General features: G+C 36.1%; 1 protein-coding gene across 8 annotated transcripts in view; it reads right to left on the reverse strand.

Annotated features, from left to right (window-relative positions):
* Nucleotides 1-16,845, reverse strand: part of MTMR2 (myotubularin related protein 2) — a 120,098-nt gene that overhangs the window by 38,096 nt on the left and 65,157 nt on the right. For 5 of the 8 annotated variants that reach the window (XM_055320608.1, XM_055320603.1, XM_055320602.1 and 2 more), the window contains 5 exons: nt 10,088-10,163; nt 5,975-6,069; nt 5,709-5,819; nt 2,796-2,897; nt 1,625-1,708 (listed from right to left, as the gene is read on the reverse strand). In XM_055320608.1, the coding sequence (XP_055176583.1) occupies nt 1,625-1,708; nt 2,796-2,897; nt 5,709-5,819; nt 5,975-6,069; nt 10,088-10,133 (438 nt within the window). In that variant the 5' untranslated portion in view covers nt 10,134-10,163. Of the gene's footprint in view, nt 1-1,624; nt 1,709-2,795; nt 2,898-5,708; nt 5,820-5,974; nt 6,070-10,087; nt 10,164-11,397; nt 11,526-16,845 lie in introns of all 8 variants that reach the window. The other 3 variants (XM_055320604.1, XM_055320606.1, XM_055320607.1) reach the window with 2 other exon arrangements.

Below are 16,845 nucleotides of genomic sequence, written 5' to 3' on the forward strand. Positions count from 1 at the left end.
TTAGCTCTGCAGAAAAGTCGAAAGTTTGTTGAGAAAGTCAAAGATCATAAAACATCTGTATCATTTAACATAGAGTTCAATGCTCTATTCTGAAAGCCACATTTCCTAATCTTGTAATTCTCTTTCTATAGGATTATAGTTGTTTATTTACTCTTTATTTTCTCTTTTTCACAGTGACTTATTTCTTTTATGTGGACACGGATATTTCATCTGCTTTCCAGAGTTCTATGCTGGATGCTACTAGAACAGATGGCAATTTTTGCCGAGACTCCCAGAAACTATTTCTCATTTTGACAATTTTAAGGACATTTGTTAGATTTTCTGATTGCTTTCTCACCTAATTCTGACATTGGCTTTTTGAATTAGCAAAAATCTCTCAATATTACTTGTAGACAATTGATTTTTAGTTGATCCTTTTACTGTGTAGAATCTGCTTCATACTTTGCCAAGCTGATGGCTTTGCAAGTGAATAATAAATTTTCTGTTTGGGACACCTCGGTGGCTCAGCAGTTGAACATTTACCTTGGGCTCAAGGAGTGATCCCGGCGTTCGGGGATCAAGTCTCACATCGGGTTTCCTGCATGGAGCCTGCATCTCCCTCTGCCTATGTCTCTGTGTCTCTCTCTGTCTCTCATGAATAAATAAATAAAAATCTTTAAAAAAATTTTTTTTTCCCATTTTACTGACCACATGCTATTGAGCAACAAACTCTGTTTCAAGCCATTTGGATATCTTTAGTTCTCTAGTGGTGGTTTTTACTCTTCCTTGTTTTGTGAAACAAACTTAAATAAATTAGAAACTTCATAATTCAAAAGCAATGTTTGAAATCTAAATACAAAAACCACAGTTTATTTTCTATTTGAATTCTAGAATAATCTGGATCTCAAATCTAATGATTACCAAAGAAACAATCAAAGTGTCTGAACTTAAATTCTCAAGAAAGCAGAGTGGACATGTCAAAAATTAAAGATATTTTAGGTAGAATTTAAATATTCAGAAAAGGGCTCTGGGAAGTAGTGTACTAAGAGAAAATAGGGAGGATGACAGACTGTCACATAGATTTCCAGAATAAATTCTGCTTTTATCTCTTACTGTGGTGAACTACACTGATAGGTTTTCTCATAGTAAACCAACCACCTTAGTCATGATGCATTATTTCTTTTGTATACTATCAGATTTTATCTGTTAATATTTTATGTATAAGTGTGTCCTCTATGAAGATCTAAAACTTTCAAAATTTCATGGGGAGCTAAATTATAAGCAGAACTACTAAGAAATTTTTTCAGAATTATAGGATATCCAAAAGAGAAAAGTGTGAGTGAATAATGTTGAACGGCATATAAGAATATGAAAGTGTATTTACCATTTAATTCTTACCATTATTAAACATTTTTAATAAGCTGGTTCACTTGTTAGCTCTTAGATGAGTAAAAATTCATAAAAGATCACTAGTATTGTATCAAAACAATTTAAAGAAACTGAAAGGCAGACAAGAAATCAGAATTAGCCTTCATTAAAAAAACAACAAAACCCACAAAACTACATAAGGCTGTTTACTTCCACCATTTTTTGTTGTAATGAAAATGATACAGAATATTAAAACTGAAAGAACAAAAGTACATACCTGTCTTCTATACTCTAGAAGAGAGTCATACAGCTTCCACCCATTTTCAGGGAATATTTCTTTGTATTCAAAAGCAAAAAGAGGCTACAAAGCAGTAAACAGAATTAACAGCTACAAAGAGACATTTCAGGAGTTAATGAATCAGAAATGTATCCTTATCACACCCAAAGTTTTCATTTACTTATCTGCAAGGACTTTTTGTATCGGTGCCCTTTTTTATATTGCTCTTTTACCTCTTATTTTATAATTTTAAGTATGTCTTGTTTTTTCATATTTTCAAACACATAGAAAAGCACAGAAGCCCACCACCAAGATGTACAAATGCTAACATACCATCATAGTTCCTTTACATATCAGCTGTTCAGGTTTACTTCTAAATAATGAAAGGCTTTACATGATAAAAGACATCTTCCAATATAAATAGTTTTATATCACAGATGTCAGCAGTTAAACAGCTGAAGTTTATGCTATATTTTCTAAAACATACTGAATAAAAATATTTTTTGTGGCATGCAGTGTACCAAAAGAAAATCTAATTTATCATTTATGTAGATAGAATGACAGAAACTATAATGGAAAACATTCAAACAAGAATAAAAAGATCAGTACTGATTCCAAATTTTACTCTCTACTAGCTGTGCCCTTGAGTTCATTGCTGGTTTCAACTCTAAAATAAGGGTAAATAATATTTACTATCACAGGGCTAATGTGGAAGTTAGATTATACAATGTTGATGAGGGGGCCTAACACCCCATCACTAGCAGACATCAGGAATTCAGCTAAGTATTTGCCCACTCTTTCTTCCTAAAATTGCTAGACCTAACTCTCAGCTCCTAATTAAAAAGGAGATTTCAACTCCTAATGAAGACCACAGATAGCTTTTCATCATGGGAATACCCTGGAGAGAAAAATCATATGATTATAGAATGTCCACAGGCAGGAACAGACTTCGCCAATCAGACAGTCCAGGCTTCTCATTTCATACTAAAAAAAAAAACAAAAAAAAAAAACCAAAACACCTGTTCCAAGAGATTAGATTACACCTAACTTATACAACAGGTTTAATAGCAAAGTAGGATCACAAATGTAGATTCTAGGTAGCCTAGATAAGTTTCTTTACACCGCACCAAAAATTAAGATACACATTTTTCAAAGATAAAAAACATCTTACCAGGTTATTAGAGACAGGAAATGCATATTTCATTAGATTCTCAAAGATGGATCTTCTTGTTCGCCCCTCAGGTTTATGAGCAAACCGTAAATTCCGAATATCCTAGAAAAGATTTATGTTCCAAGACATCTATAACTGTTCACCTTTTATTTCATGAACACAGAGGGTAACTTGGAACTATCTTGTAAAATGTTAAGGTATGTGAATGTGGAATACAAAAATAAGACAGCAGTTCCTGGAGGCAGGGAAATCACAATGCCTTATTGAAAGAGAAAAAAAACACACACAAGACCCTCTAATACAAGGCAAAATTCAGAGCACAGAAATTTTATTTCTGCTTATATACTCAGGATAGACCAGGAAAGGAGACACCATCTGATGCATGCACTAGAGATAAGAGATATTAAATCTGAAGCTCACTATCATCACTGATACACAGCTCAGTGTATGTCCTTTCCCTATGAAAGCCCATTTTCTGTCATGAATTTCCCTATTAAAAACCTGATTAGCTCATGTTTTATTTCCAAAGTGTCTTTGCTTCCATCATGCCTGGTCCTAACTTTCCTACTTCACATCCCTTCCCAGGGCTCATTTTCATTGGCTCTTCATAAGACTCTTGCTACTAGACTGACAGAATTACACTCTACTTATATCTCTTCCTCCTCTCGTCTAAGTTCGTCAAACATCTCCAAGCATATGTATATGCTAAGGAAAACACGGGGAGAAAAAAAAAAAAGGAAAACATGGGGATTAAGAATAATTTCAAGACTACTCATTTTATCTAAGTGTTTTAATCTAAGGCAGAATTCAAAATAGCTTTACTATATCCCATTCTGTAAAAGTGAATACAGAGACACTGTACTCTAATGCACCTGTAGTACATGAACAAGTAGGGCATTTTATTACAAATCTGATCCAAAACTAGGACGCTAGCCTTATCATACTTTAAAACAAACATGGGCAGAAACCAAAGGTAATACCTTATTTTTTCCCTCAGTATATATCTTTAAACAACTAGTAGATATATCCATAATCACTTCATTAATTATAGTTACCTAGAAGTACCAAAGCAGGGGCCCTACAAATGTTTGGGTTTGTTGATAATGGTCTTGTTTCAAGGAAGAAATTATATTTAACATGACCAAGATTTAAAAGTCTCCCTCTCTCGTGTCCTCTTATATTCTATGCTCTATTTACTCTTAGATTACAGAAAAGTGATCGGGAGACAAAGTGCTAAACACATGGTTGACAGCTACTATACTCTTAAGAGCCCTTCTGACTATAACAGAAAGGCATAAAAATAACTATTACAAAGTCATTACCTTTATTACTAGATTCACAAAACTTCTAATATTATCATGAAAGTAACTTATGAATTACTAAAATTAAAATGTGCATGGGTGTTAATTAGGCCATAATGAGAACAGTTGACCTACTGAGGTGACTCCAGGTATGAAATAGCTATGACTGAAAAGAATGATGAAAAATTTAGGTTTCCTTCAAGTATCAATACATTTAAGGAATATGAGTTAGACATCATCAAATTAGAACAGCAATGGGATATCTCCTCACACCTGTCAGAATGGCTAAAATCAAAAACTCAAGAAACAACAAGTGTTGGTGAGGATGTGGAGAAAAAGGAACCCTCCTGCACTCTTGATGGGAATTCAAAATGGCACAAACACTGTGGAAAACAGTATGGAGGTTACTCGAAAAATTAAAAATAGAACTATCCTACAATCCAGTAATCACATTACCAGGTATTTACACAAAGAATACAAATACACTAATTTGAATGGATACATGCTTCCCTATGTTTATTGCAGCATTATTTGCAATAGCCAAACTATGGAAGCAGTCCAAGTGTCCATCAGTGGATAAATGGATAAAGAAGATGAAGAAAAAAAAATATATATATATACATACACACATACACACACATAAAATGGTATATTACTCAAGTGTAAAAAGAATGAACTCTTACCATTTGCAATGTCATGGATGTAGTTATCTCTAACTATATTATATTACTATTATTAGTATAATAATAATTATTATTAGTAGTATAATGCTAAGCAAAATAAGCCAGTAAGAGAAAGACAAATACCATATGATTTCACTCCTATGGAATTTAAGAAACAAAACAAATGAACAAAAGAAAAAAGAGAGACGAACCAGGAAACAGACTCTTAACTATAGAAAATCGAAGGTTACCAGAGGGGAGATGGGTGGGAGATGAAGGAAATAGGTGATGGGGACTAAGAGTACATTTATCTTGATGAAAACTGAGTAACAAATGGAACTATTTAATCACTATATTGTCCACCCGAAATTAATACAACACTGTATATTAACTACGTTGGAATTAAAATTTTACAACAGTAAATTCTCTGAGTTAGAGAATATTCATGGCAATAATAAATACAGGGAGGAAAATAAAATGGAGCTGATCATGAGGAAAAAAGAATATGAGTTAGATAAGAAAATAGGAAAGGTATGTAATGTCACATTTTCCACACCATTGTTTAGGAAGCAGAAAAATTATGAGAACTATAAATAGAAAAGACAGGTGATGATGAATATATGAGAGCCCGTTCTTCCACTATGAAGTCCTATGCCTTCACTGCTCAGCCCTGCTTCCAATTTGTAAATTAAGGGTAATAATGTCTATCATGCCTACTTCAGATTTTTTGAGGCTCAGCATGAAATAATCAATGTCAAAGTACCTTGTACGAGGTCCAAAAGAATTCAAGCCTAATTCATAACAGATCACCTTTTATTACTCCTAAATGTTAAGTCTTCTAGAATATTTCAGTATGAAATGTATTTGACAGTTTGGAAACCAGTTTCTACCTATAGGCTCTATTTAATAGAAAGCTTTTCAAAACAAAATCACATAAATATAACATTTACCTTACACACAGTCTCCAGTCCATAAGAATTTTCACCTCGACTAGAAGCACCGCCAATTTTTTCTACTCTACTTATTACACCAAGAGAGGCATCCAGGACAAATGGGGGATCCTAAAGGAAGGAAAGAAATAAACTATTAAAACTGAGCAATTGATTCTGTACAAATATCTTAATTAGAAATGCCTGAATTAAAAATGAGCAAAAATGAACAAAACTGTGAACAACACACAGATGTACATATAAAAATCTAATTCAACAAGTCTTACCCGTTCCATGCTTTTAAAATATAACCTGTAATTGGTGACAGTCAGAGTTCCTCGTACAGCACCAGTGAATGGACATATGTAAGTTACATCTTTGGCTGCAAAAACAAAGAGTCCACATTTTAGTATATATCATGCACTATTAAAAACTGCACTTTCATCTCTTCACAAGTGAAATGTACTAAAATCCTGACTGCTGTTCTAACCTATGCTCAAATATCACAGAATCAGTGTCCCAACAGAACTCAGAAGCCAAATCTAGGCTTGTGACCATGCAGAAACTTGGCAAGGACTAAAGAGGCAGAGATAGCCCCTACCCTCAGACAGGAGACAAGGCTAGCCACTAACCCTGCTGGATACTGGATAAAACACTTGTGGAAGTTGGAGTAGTGGTGGAAGGGTAGTAGTAAAGTGGTTAATAACTGCAAATGTCTCAAGCCACAGTCACCAGTCATCACAGTTTCTAGATCACCTCACCAATCTGCTGGTTGTCTTCTGCTCGGTCTGATTTGTCAACATTCCTCTAAAAATATATCTGTAATATATGATACCAGAAACTCCTGACTTGATTATACTAACAGGGAAAATACTGTCAGAGAAATGCAATGTATATGAAACTATAATTTCTTAGAAAGATAATAGTAAAATAAGAGAATATTATATTCCTGACCAAGCAACTGATGTCGAACCTTGTAGACAAATAACTATGAACATTGTTCTATTAAATGATAATTGATGAATCTACACAGCATAATGCTTTTTAAACATTCATTAAGCAAGATAACTCAGCTACCACTAGCTCAAAATAATATTCAATATGGCAGAGTTCATAATGCCCACTCCAAACTTTTTTACACCTTAAGATATTCATAAATCCCTGGTATGTCATTACAGCAGCAAACGAATAAATAAAGAAGTATCTTCATTACTCCAGAGAGGAAGGCACTACTAGGAGGAACAAATTGCTAAGAACTTTCCAGGGACATAAAATACATTTAATAAGTTATTACAACTTCCTGACCTTGCTTTTTACTCACCACTTCGAAGGACTGAACACTTTGTATGCAAGCTAAAATGAGACTGATCTTATAACAAACATTTCTAACCTTCAAAATCTTCCCTCAGGAATGTTCAAGAATGAGCTACATTTTTTTGAATTGTTTCCAATGCATGTTTCATTTAGAGGGACGTCTTTAAAATTAAATAAACCCGGACAGCCCTGGTGGCTCAGTGGTTTAGCGCCTCCTTCAGCCCAGGGCGTGATCCTGGAGACCCAGGATCGAGTCGCACGTCAGGCTCCCTGCATGGAGCCTGCTTCTCCCTCTGCCTGTGTCTCTGCCTCTTTCTCTCTCTCTGTATCTCTCATGAATGAATAAATAAATTAATTAATTAAAATAAATAAAATTAAATTATTATGGAAAGATACACAAACCTGCCTTGCATACATTTTCTCGCTCTCATAAATTTTCACCTCAAGTAGAGAAGTTTTATTAAATGTTACTAAAACACTTCTGGATTCTTTCCAGAGCCAGTTTTCTTACTCACACAAGAAAATCAACCTCATTTTTCTATATGCTACTACAAGAAATGTCCCTGTTAGTCCCATGTTTTTGTTACACCTTACCCTTTGATAATATTCATCAAAGTACTTCCAAAATTGAAAGTACTATACATACATAAGGGTTTTTATCTCTGTTACTGTTATCATCAATCATTAGGCTCTGCTCTGTTCTGTCCTCTTTACCCTTCCTCCTCAGGCTGGCAGCTGAAGAGAGAGTCTATGCTTAGCAGGGTTTGCATCAGGCAGATGAGACATTCTGACCAGAAACCATACTAGAGCAAATGATAATAGTAACCAGCTACCAGCTCTGATGGCCTAGCACTTCAAAGTTTATGAAGTATTTTTCACCTTGAGTACTTCCTTTAACCTAAATATACCAAACCTTGTATATAAGACCTATAATTATACCTACAACTTTTAAATGCGAATACCTGGGCTCAGAGAAGCATAACAAATACACTAATATTTCAGAACCAGGAACTGCTAAGATTAAGACTTGAATGCAGTTCCTCTGATGACAAATTCAAGTCTCTTTCCATCACACCATGCAAAGCCAAGCCGCTTAACATAGCACCATCTGACTCCTGTGTTAAAGGTTGAAACACTGGACTCTGGGGCTCTCTCTTCTCCTGATATGTCCAGGCCACGATACTCTGAGACTGTTACTTCCTTAAAAGCACGCTGTGATGTTCCTAACACTAACTTAAAAAACTAAACTGCAGGGATCCCTGGGTGGTGCAGCGGTTTGGCGCCTGCCTTTGGCCCGGGGTGCGATCCTGGAGACCCGGGATCGAATCCCACATCAGGCTCCCGGTGCATGGAGCTGCTTCTCCCTCTGCCTGTGTCTCTGCGCCTCTCTCTCTCTCTCTCTCTCTCTCTCTCTCTGTGTTGTGTGTGTGACTATCATAAATAAATAAATAAAAATTAAAAAAAAACTAAACTGCAGATTGACATTAGACCAACTAAACATCGAATGTCTTTTCTACAGGAATTAACATATTCTAGGTCATTCTAGCCTTACGCTTTAAGTTAAATATCATTTTTACATACCATCAAGTCTAGATTATTTTGAATCAGAATATTTAATATATTAGGTATTCCTCTAAATTCTGCAATACTGGTACTGCTTAGTGGTACCAAAAGAGCTCAGATTTACTAACCCTCTCAAATTTTCACTGAGTTCATGGGAAGAAGCCATATTTTCTGTGAGGTAGGCTAAAGTGACCTTGAAAATACATATCTATCTACAAGGACATAAAATTTATACAGACAAATGTAATAGATGAGAGCATACAATCTGTACAGAAAAAGAGGCACAAAAACATACTCTAAGTAATAGAATGAAAGGGAAGTCCATCCAGGTGTAGGATCCTAAAAAGTCTGAGGAACATAGGCATGTGAGTTATGCCCCAATGGCAGGTAACCTTTAGATGGGCAAAAATGGTGAGATGGCACTCAATGCACAGGAAGAACTGAATCCAAGATACAGAAGTGGAGAAGTAAAGGACCTACCTGGACAAAGATAAATATACAGTCTGGCTTGCTCTAGTTCACACAGTACCACCCTCTCTTCATTCCTCAACTTCCCTCGCTGGCTCCTCTTCTACCACACATTATAAATTGATAGTAAAATGAAAGGTGGTGTTTTTTTGGTTAAGAAACCCTTTACTTTATTCTCCTAATAGTTTATTCCTCCAAAGCTATGGTATTTTGTAGACTACCACACAGATTTAACAAAGTAAAAGCATGAAGACAAAAAAAAAAAAATATCTTAAATGCCTGTTGCCAGTCCATACAATAAGTTAATGCTTAGTTCTTTAGGCTGTAAAAGAAAAGCACTTACATGGAAACAGCTTGCTTTGCAATGGAGATGAAATATTTTCATCCAAAAATTGACACAAGTTTATTCAGAGTAGAAAAAGTAAGGGAAACAAAAAGAATGTATTTTAAGAAAAATCACTTGTACAAAGTAACAATTTAATGTTTTATCTAGGCAAACCAGTCATTCAAAAAAAAAAAAGTCTTCAGTCATTCAAAACAACGAAATATTCTTTTGAAAATTCAGCAAAGGGACGCCTGGGTGGCTCAGTGGTTGAGCATCTGCCTTCAGCTCAGGGCATGATCCTGGAGTTGCGGGATCGAGTCCCACATCAGGCTCCATGCATGGAGCCTGCTTCTCCCTCTGCCTATGTCTCTGCCTCTCTCTCTGTGTCTTTCATGAATAAATAAGTTTAAAAAAAAGAAAAGAAAAGAAAAGAAAATTCAGCGTTTAAAAAAAAAGCCACCTACTTTGAATGAATGTAAAGCAATCCAGAGAAGAAGCATAATATATGTGAATTTGCATGTTTCCCTAAAGTCCAACTACAAACATAACCAATAGGTGTGGTAGATCTAGGCTCAGAGGACACACCAAATGTTGGGAAGATTGGCAGCAATGAACGCGGCCAGACAGGTGGTATCTTGGACAGTGAACCTGGTCTCTATACATCAAGAGTACTAATAATCTGTGCACTCAGAAAGGAGAAAGAAATTCAACAAAAAATACCATTACAGACCCATGTCTTTAATATTTTCTCCTGGAAGCAAGGGTGGTTCTTCCATTTCTGCTAATTTGTTAGATTCCCTCAGGACCTGGATTGGAAACGGGAGGAGGGAGCAAGAAAAGAAACATGTTTTATTCAAAGGCTATTTTTTTACTCAAATTTCAATTGAGCATGCTTGCTTTTAATTTAAAGTTATAACATTATATCACAGATGCAACTTTAAATCAAATTATAAAAATTGTGGTATTGGCATGTATAACATGTGAAGTTGCTATTTTTCTACACAGCATTTCCTAAGTGCCTACCTTCATATACAGTACCATATAAAACACCTGACGTTTTCTCAATGTATTCCACAACAGCCCTATAAAGGGTAGGTGTTATTATCCTCATTTCCTAAATGAGGAAAAACAAGCCAGAAGGGACAATTAACTTGGTCAAGATCACTCAGCTAACAAGTTAGAATCTAGATATGAATTACAGTTAGGGAACTGCACAACCCATGTTCTTTCCATCTAGCCATGCTCAGGGGCCTTAGTTCAAACCCGGATAAAATCAAGCTCTGATGTAGATTTAATGTTTAGAGAATTTGCAAATGATGGTGATAAAGTATCTTGTTGAAAAAGACTTATTAAATAGATTAAAATCATGATCAACTGTTACTGAACACGACACTAGATTCCAAGAATGTAAAGATAGAGAAATACAATTGTATAATGGATTGAAAACCCAAATAAGATACAAACACACATACACACACACACGTTGTCATATGCTAAATATAAATACATCCCCCTAGCTACTACCATGAGCCTCCTCACCTTCACCTCTTTCACAACCAAACAATAATGGTCATTGTCTCCAATTTTTTAGCTCCCAGTAATTCCATGACATTCTGCAATCTGGCTTTGCCATCTAACCCAACCCTTCCAAGGAACCCATGTTCTTCCCATGACCTCATTATTAAAGAAAATGAACATTTCTCAGTCTTTATTTTTATCTCTCAACTACATTTGACACTACCTACACTTGTCTGCTTCTGAAGGCACACTGTCCTATTAAACTCTTCCTTCTTGACCATTCTTTTTCATTTGACCTTTAATTCCCTTTTCTCAACCTTCCCTGTTCCTCAGAGGTTTGTCTGTATCTCACTTTACTCACTTCCTGATATCTTATACCTTATCTATGACTTCACCTAACTTCAATCTACAATGCCAGCTGAGATTTTTTTTTGGACAGTAGGTTCCATTCGTCCAAATGCTAATGTTCCTCCCCATTCAGATGTCCCCCAGACACCTGAACTCAAAAGATCTCAAACTGACCTTTGTTCCAAACTTAGCAAAGGACACAGCATCAATTTGGTTTAGGCTAAGCCAGTTTGAGGTCAGGGCAGAGCAGTGGTCTCTGCGCAGTCAGGTCTTCTGCTTCAACCCTGACTCATTTCATTAGACTAAAAAAAAAAAAAAAGACAAGACCACTAGAAAAAAGATTCTCAAAGACTTGTTTTAAGTAACTTTTGACTTTTATTTCCTTCAGTCCGAAAAATAGACTTAGAGTCTTCAAAACAAGGGAAAGAGGAAGGAAAAAAAAACCACTGCTGCTTTAAAGGTCACCTTCTGGAGGCCCTCACACTTGGGTAGAGTTCTCTTAAGCAGGATCTCCTATCTGGCACTTACCACACCACTCCTAACCACTTATCTGTTTTCCTACTACCAGACTCTGAGAGAAGAGATATATCTTTAGAATACCAGATAGAAATATAACACGAGCCATATATGTAATTTTTAATTATCTATATAGTCACATTAAACAAAGAAAAATAGGCAAAATTCATTCTAATAATATATTTTATTTAATCTGATAAGTAAAAAATATTGTCATTTCAACATGTCATACTCATTTTTGAAGTATTAATGATATATTTTATATTCTTTTATTCATATACACCTTAGAAATCCAGAGTGTATTTTCTCCTTATAGCATATCTCAGTCTAGCACATTTCAAGTGCTCAATAGCCATATTTCTAGTGATGCTCATACTAGGCAGTACTAATCTAATGAATTTAATTCTTCTTGATAATTAAGTCATTCCTTAGTTTAAGTTAGGTGCTCAGGGAGGATTAGATAAAAGGGTTAGACATTGCCACAGCCCAGTGTTCACCTAAGGCCAATAAACTAAGGTCTATAAAGAATAAATTAATTCTGTTCAATAAACTTGCAGTCTAAATTATAACATACTTTCAAAAGTTTGTTTCATAAAGTAATCTTAATGCAATACCTAAAGAACTAAAATATATATATACATATAATTTTTTATATTCCACATTCGAAAATTCATAAAATGTCATATTTTTGAATGGCACCTAGTTGCCAGTTCCTGATATAGCCTTTTATGAAGTCATAGAAGAAAGAAAGAGATCAGAAGGAGGGAGGGAGAAAAAGATAGAAGAAGAGAAAGAGGAAGGATGAGCCTATGGAGATGCAGAAAAGCAGGTTATAAACTTGAAATATGCAAATATATAGACTTTTCCTGGGTTCCAATCCCATCTGTGCTAAGTACATGCTAAGTATTCTTGGGCAGAGTGCTCACCTTCGTTATGCCTCTATAAAATGGTAATAATACTACTGCCCCACAAAACTGTTAAATGAGTTAATACATTTAAAGCATTTATACCAGGGTCAACACATAATATATAACTTAATAAATATTTTCTATTAATCACAATAATAGATATTCAGACTAACAATTGATGACTAAAATCTGGTAAAATTTTCTACTAATCATGAAAACAACAGAATTAGATTGAAATACACAAATAGGACACCTGGGTGGCTCACTCAATTAAGTGTCTGCCTTCAGCTCAGTTCAGGATCCTGGAGTGCTGGGATGGAGCCCCGCATCGGGCTTCCTGCTCAGTGGGGAGTCTGCTTCTCTCTCTCTCTCCCCCTGCCCCTCCTCCCTGCTTGTGCTCTCTCTCTCAGGCTTTCTCTCAAATCTTTTTAAAAAGGTACAAATAACAACACAGTACAAAAAGAACCAAAATCAAACATTCAATATGTGAAAGATCATTTAAAATGCTTTATCCTTTGCCCTCATCTACCACCAGACTTGGAAATACAAAGATTATGTCACTACAAAGCCACAGGAATTCCCACACTGCACGGGTGGGTATACATCCTTGTAGCTGCTATGGTGTTGTTCACCACACTTCCACTCTTTCTAGATTTCTACACTTAGAAGAAAACTGCCAACCTCAGATAATGTGTGTTGTTTACAGGGATAGAGAGGAAGGCAGTTCTGGCACAAACACACAGTGTACAGAAGGCATAATCTTCAAAGTAAAGCTTTATAAAGTGAGAAAATAGACAGGGAAACTCATGCAAGTAGTGCATGTTCAGAGCCGTAGACTCTCTTATACTTGCACTGACAAGAATGTCAGAGAGCAAGGCAATGAAGAAAAGCTAGTCAAGATCCCATATCTGCCCAGAAAAGCTGCCCAAGATGGCAGACTTTTAACACTTAGGCATACACTAGAGGATATACATAAACAACTCACTTTAGAGCTGAAGATACAAAAAGGAACCCAAATGAGTAAACAGAGCAGGGCCAAGGGCAATCCAGACCCTTTGTTGGCAAACATTGATTATGAACAAACTTATCCTTAAATAGAAGAGAAAAAAACAGAGCCTAGAAAACAGGATTATTTGGCAAGGAAAAGGAGGTATCAGCCTGAGGCTCAACAAAAAAGCAGTCTTCTGAAAAGAATTCTCTATAGCCATTAGTAGAAATATTTATAAGCTATTTGGTATAACCAAAAGGAAATCGACCATATTCCTTAAGAAATAAAAACAGGAAGTGATAAGGAGAGACACAATGAGACTCAAAAAAATAGGTAAGATAAAGAATTACTGCAAAAATTAAAAATGTAGTAATAAAATTTGTGTTGGAAATAATAAAGAACTGAATTGATTATTCAGAAAACAGCGTTTATGTTGAGGGCAAAAATGAAGACTGCTCTAAGACTTTATAGGAAAAAAATAGAGATAAAAAACATAAGGGAAGATGATAAAAAACCAATACAAGAACTCCCATTTCCTGAAAGAAAAAACATTAAAACAGAATAGGAGCAATAATCCAAGATACAACTGAAGAACATATTTTTGAAATGAATAAAGATTTTCTAAATTTGTTGACCAAAACAGTTTACCAGTTTCCACATAAAAATCAATGAACAGAGGAGCACCCAGGTAGCTCAGTCTGTTAAGCATCCAACTCTTGATTTTAACTTGGGTTATGATCTCAGGATTGTAAGAACAAGCCCTGCATCAGGCTGAGTGCGGAGCCTGCCTAAGGTTCTCTCTCTCCCTCTTCCTCTACCACCCCTCCCCAAAAATCAATGGACAGAAATATGCCTAGGTGAATTGTAGCATATTTTTTTTAACTATAAATATTAAAAGACAACCCATGACAATACAGGCCAAAAGAGAACGGTCTGGCGGAAGTTGCATGTAAAAGCAAGATCAGGCCAGCTTCAACTTATCTGTAAAATGATACTCTAGAAAACAGTAACAAATGTTAGCAGATCTTTGAAAGAAAATGCTGTAACCTCCCTGATATGTATGATGGCAAGAGGAAGTTATGCTTTACATATGCCAAGTCACCAAAAATATAACCCACATGTCCTCTTTAAAAAAAAAAATTAACTGAGGTAATAATTAAGCTGAAAAGGGGAAATCAACATTAAAACTTAGATATAAGAAATCTGTGATGTATAGCAAAGACTTAAGTTTTACATCTCAACTACCTTTCTGCTCCCCCCAAAAAAACCATTTACTGCCACCATACTAACCTCTCTGAATCTTAGTTTCATCATTTAATATCAAAATAATGTCTACCTTACAGTTAGTGAATATGAAATGAGATAGCTGCATCATAAAGGGATTTGCACGGTGCTATCAAAATGTAAAAAATACTAAAAAAAACAAAAACAAAAACAGAATACTTACTTTGCAGCATCAATATAAATTTTTACTCTCTTTCCACATGGCACTTTGTTCCTCTGCTCTAAAATAGACAGGGTTTGGGATCCCTGGGTGGCGCAGCGGTTTGGCGCTTGCCTTTGGCCCAGGGCGCGATCCTGGAGACCCGGGATCGAATCCCACGTCAGGCTCCCGGTGCATGGAGCCTGCTTCTCCCTCTGCCTGTGTCTCTGCCTCTCTCTCTCTCACTGTGTGACTATCATAAATAAATAAAAATTTAAAAAAAAAATAGACAGGGTTTAATATCTGAGACTTCATGTCATCAATCTTTCTCACCCCTGAAAATTTAGCTACAAAATAACAAGCATTGGGCAGCCTGGGTGGCTCAGCTGCTGTCGGCCCAGGGCATGATCCTGGGGACCCTGGATCGAGTCCCATGTCAGGCTCCCTGCATGGAGCCTGCTTCTGCCTCTGCCTGTGTCTCTGCCTCTCTCTCTCTCTCTGTGTGTGTCTCTCAAGAATAAATAAATAAAATAAAATAAAAAATAACAAGCTTCTTACTATTCTACGGAGCAAAGAGAGTGGTGTCAAAATCATGGCACCCTAAGATGGCCGTCATTTTTGTTGCCCTTTCACATCTAAAATTTGGCACCTCTCCACAAACAAAAGTGCCTCCATGGGAACTATGGGATCAAGGGACCTAGGAGGAGTCTCAGCCACTTATACAGCAGGTAACAAGCAGACAGAACTTGGGACAGGCTATGGAAACAGCAGGAGCCTGTGAACGGACTCCAAACCTTCTTGGCTGCGGCATCTGGAAAACACTAACTTAGGCAGATTCCCGTGGATGAGAAAGCCTTTATAGGAGTTCAGATTTCTAGAGAAGCTCCAGCATTTCACTGGAAGATGAAAAAAAAAAAAGTTTGGACATATGAGAGTGGGTAAGAGAAACTTTGCCAGTATCACCCCTCCCCCCCAAGGTTCTACAGCTCAGAGAAAAAGCAGGTTGGGGACCTCTCCCATTGAAGAAAGGGTAAAGCAGTGAGTTAGTGCCCAGCTTCCCCAGCAACGGACACTGCTAAAGAAATCCATCTCTCTTCCTCAGCACCCAAAGTTTAAAACAAGAGCCCCATGACAGGGGGTAAAGGAGGAATTCAGAAAAGAGACAGATAAGAATTTCAGAGGGCATCAAAGGGATGCAGTTCTCCATTCTGTACTCCAATAGGAACCCCACCCATGAATCCCTGGAAAAACCTCAACCAAAGATGCCCTCATCTAAGCAATAGGAACCCTCACCAGACCAAGTACCAAACCCATGCCCTCCTCACTCTGCAGTCTACAAAGGAATCCTATAGAAACAAAGAAGCACTAACCCTTTCCCAGAAAAACAAATGCAAAGGTAATTCATCACCACTAGATCTGCCTTGAAAAAAAATGCTGAAAGGACTTCTTTGAGCTGAAATGAAAAGATATAGAAACATAAAAACATATGAAAATATACATCTCACTGGTAAAGGTAAATATATTATCAGATTCAGAAAACTGATTCTGTGTTAGGTGGTATGTTAAACACTTAACTATATTATAAAAGTTAAAGGAAATGAATATTAAAAATAACTATAGCCAGTATAATTTCTTTATAAATACACAATATTAAAAAAGAACTGTGGCATTAAAAACATAAAAGGTTCAATGCAATCTCTATCAAAATCCCAATGGCATTCATAGAAAAAGAACAAAAAAATCCCAGAATTTACATAGAACTACAAAAGATCCCAAATAACCAAAGC

The sequence above is a fragment of the Nyctereutes procyonoides genome, unplaced genomic scaffold (genome assembly GCF_905146905.1).
Source record: "Nyctereutes procyonoides isolate TBG_1078 unplaced genomic scaffold, NYPRO_anot_genome, whole genome shotgun sequence".
Taxonomy (NCBI): Eukaryota; Metazoa; Chordata; class Mammalia; order Carnivora; family Canidae; genus Nyctereutes; species Nyctereutes procyonoides.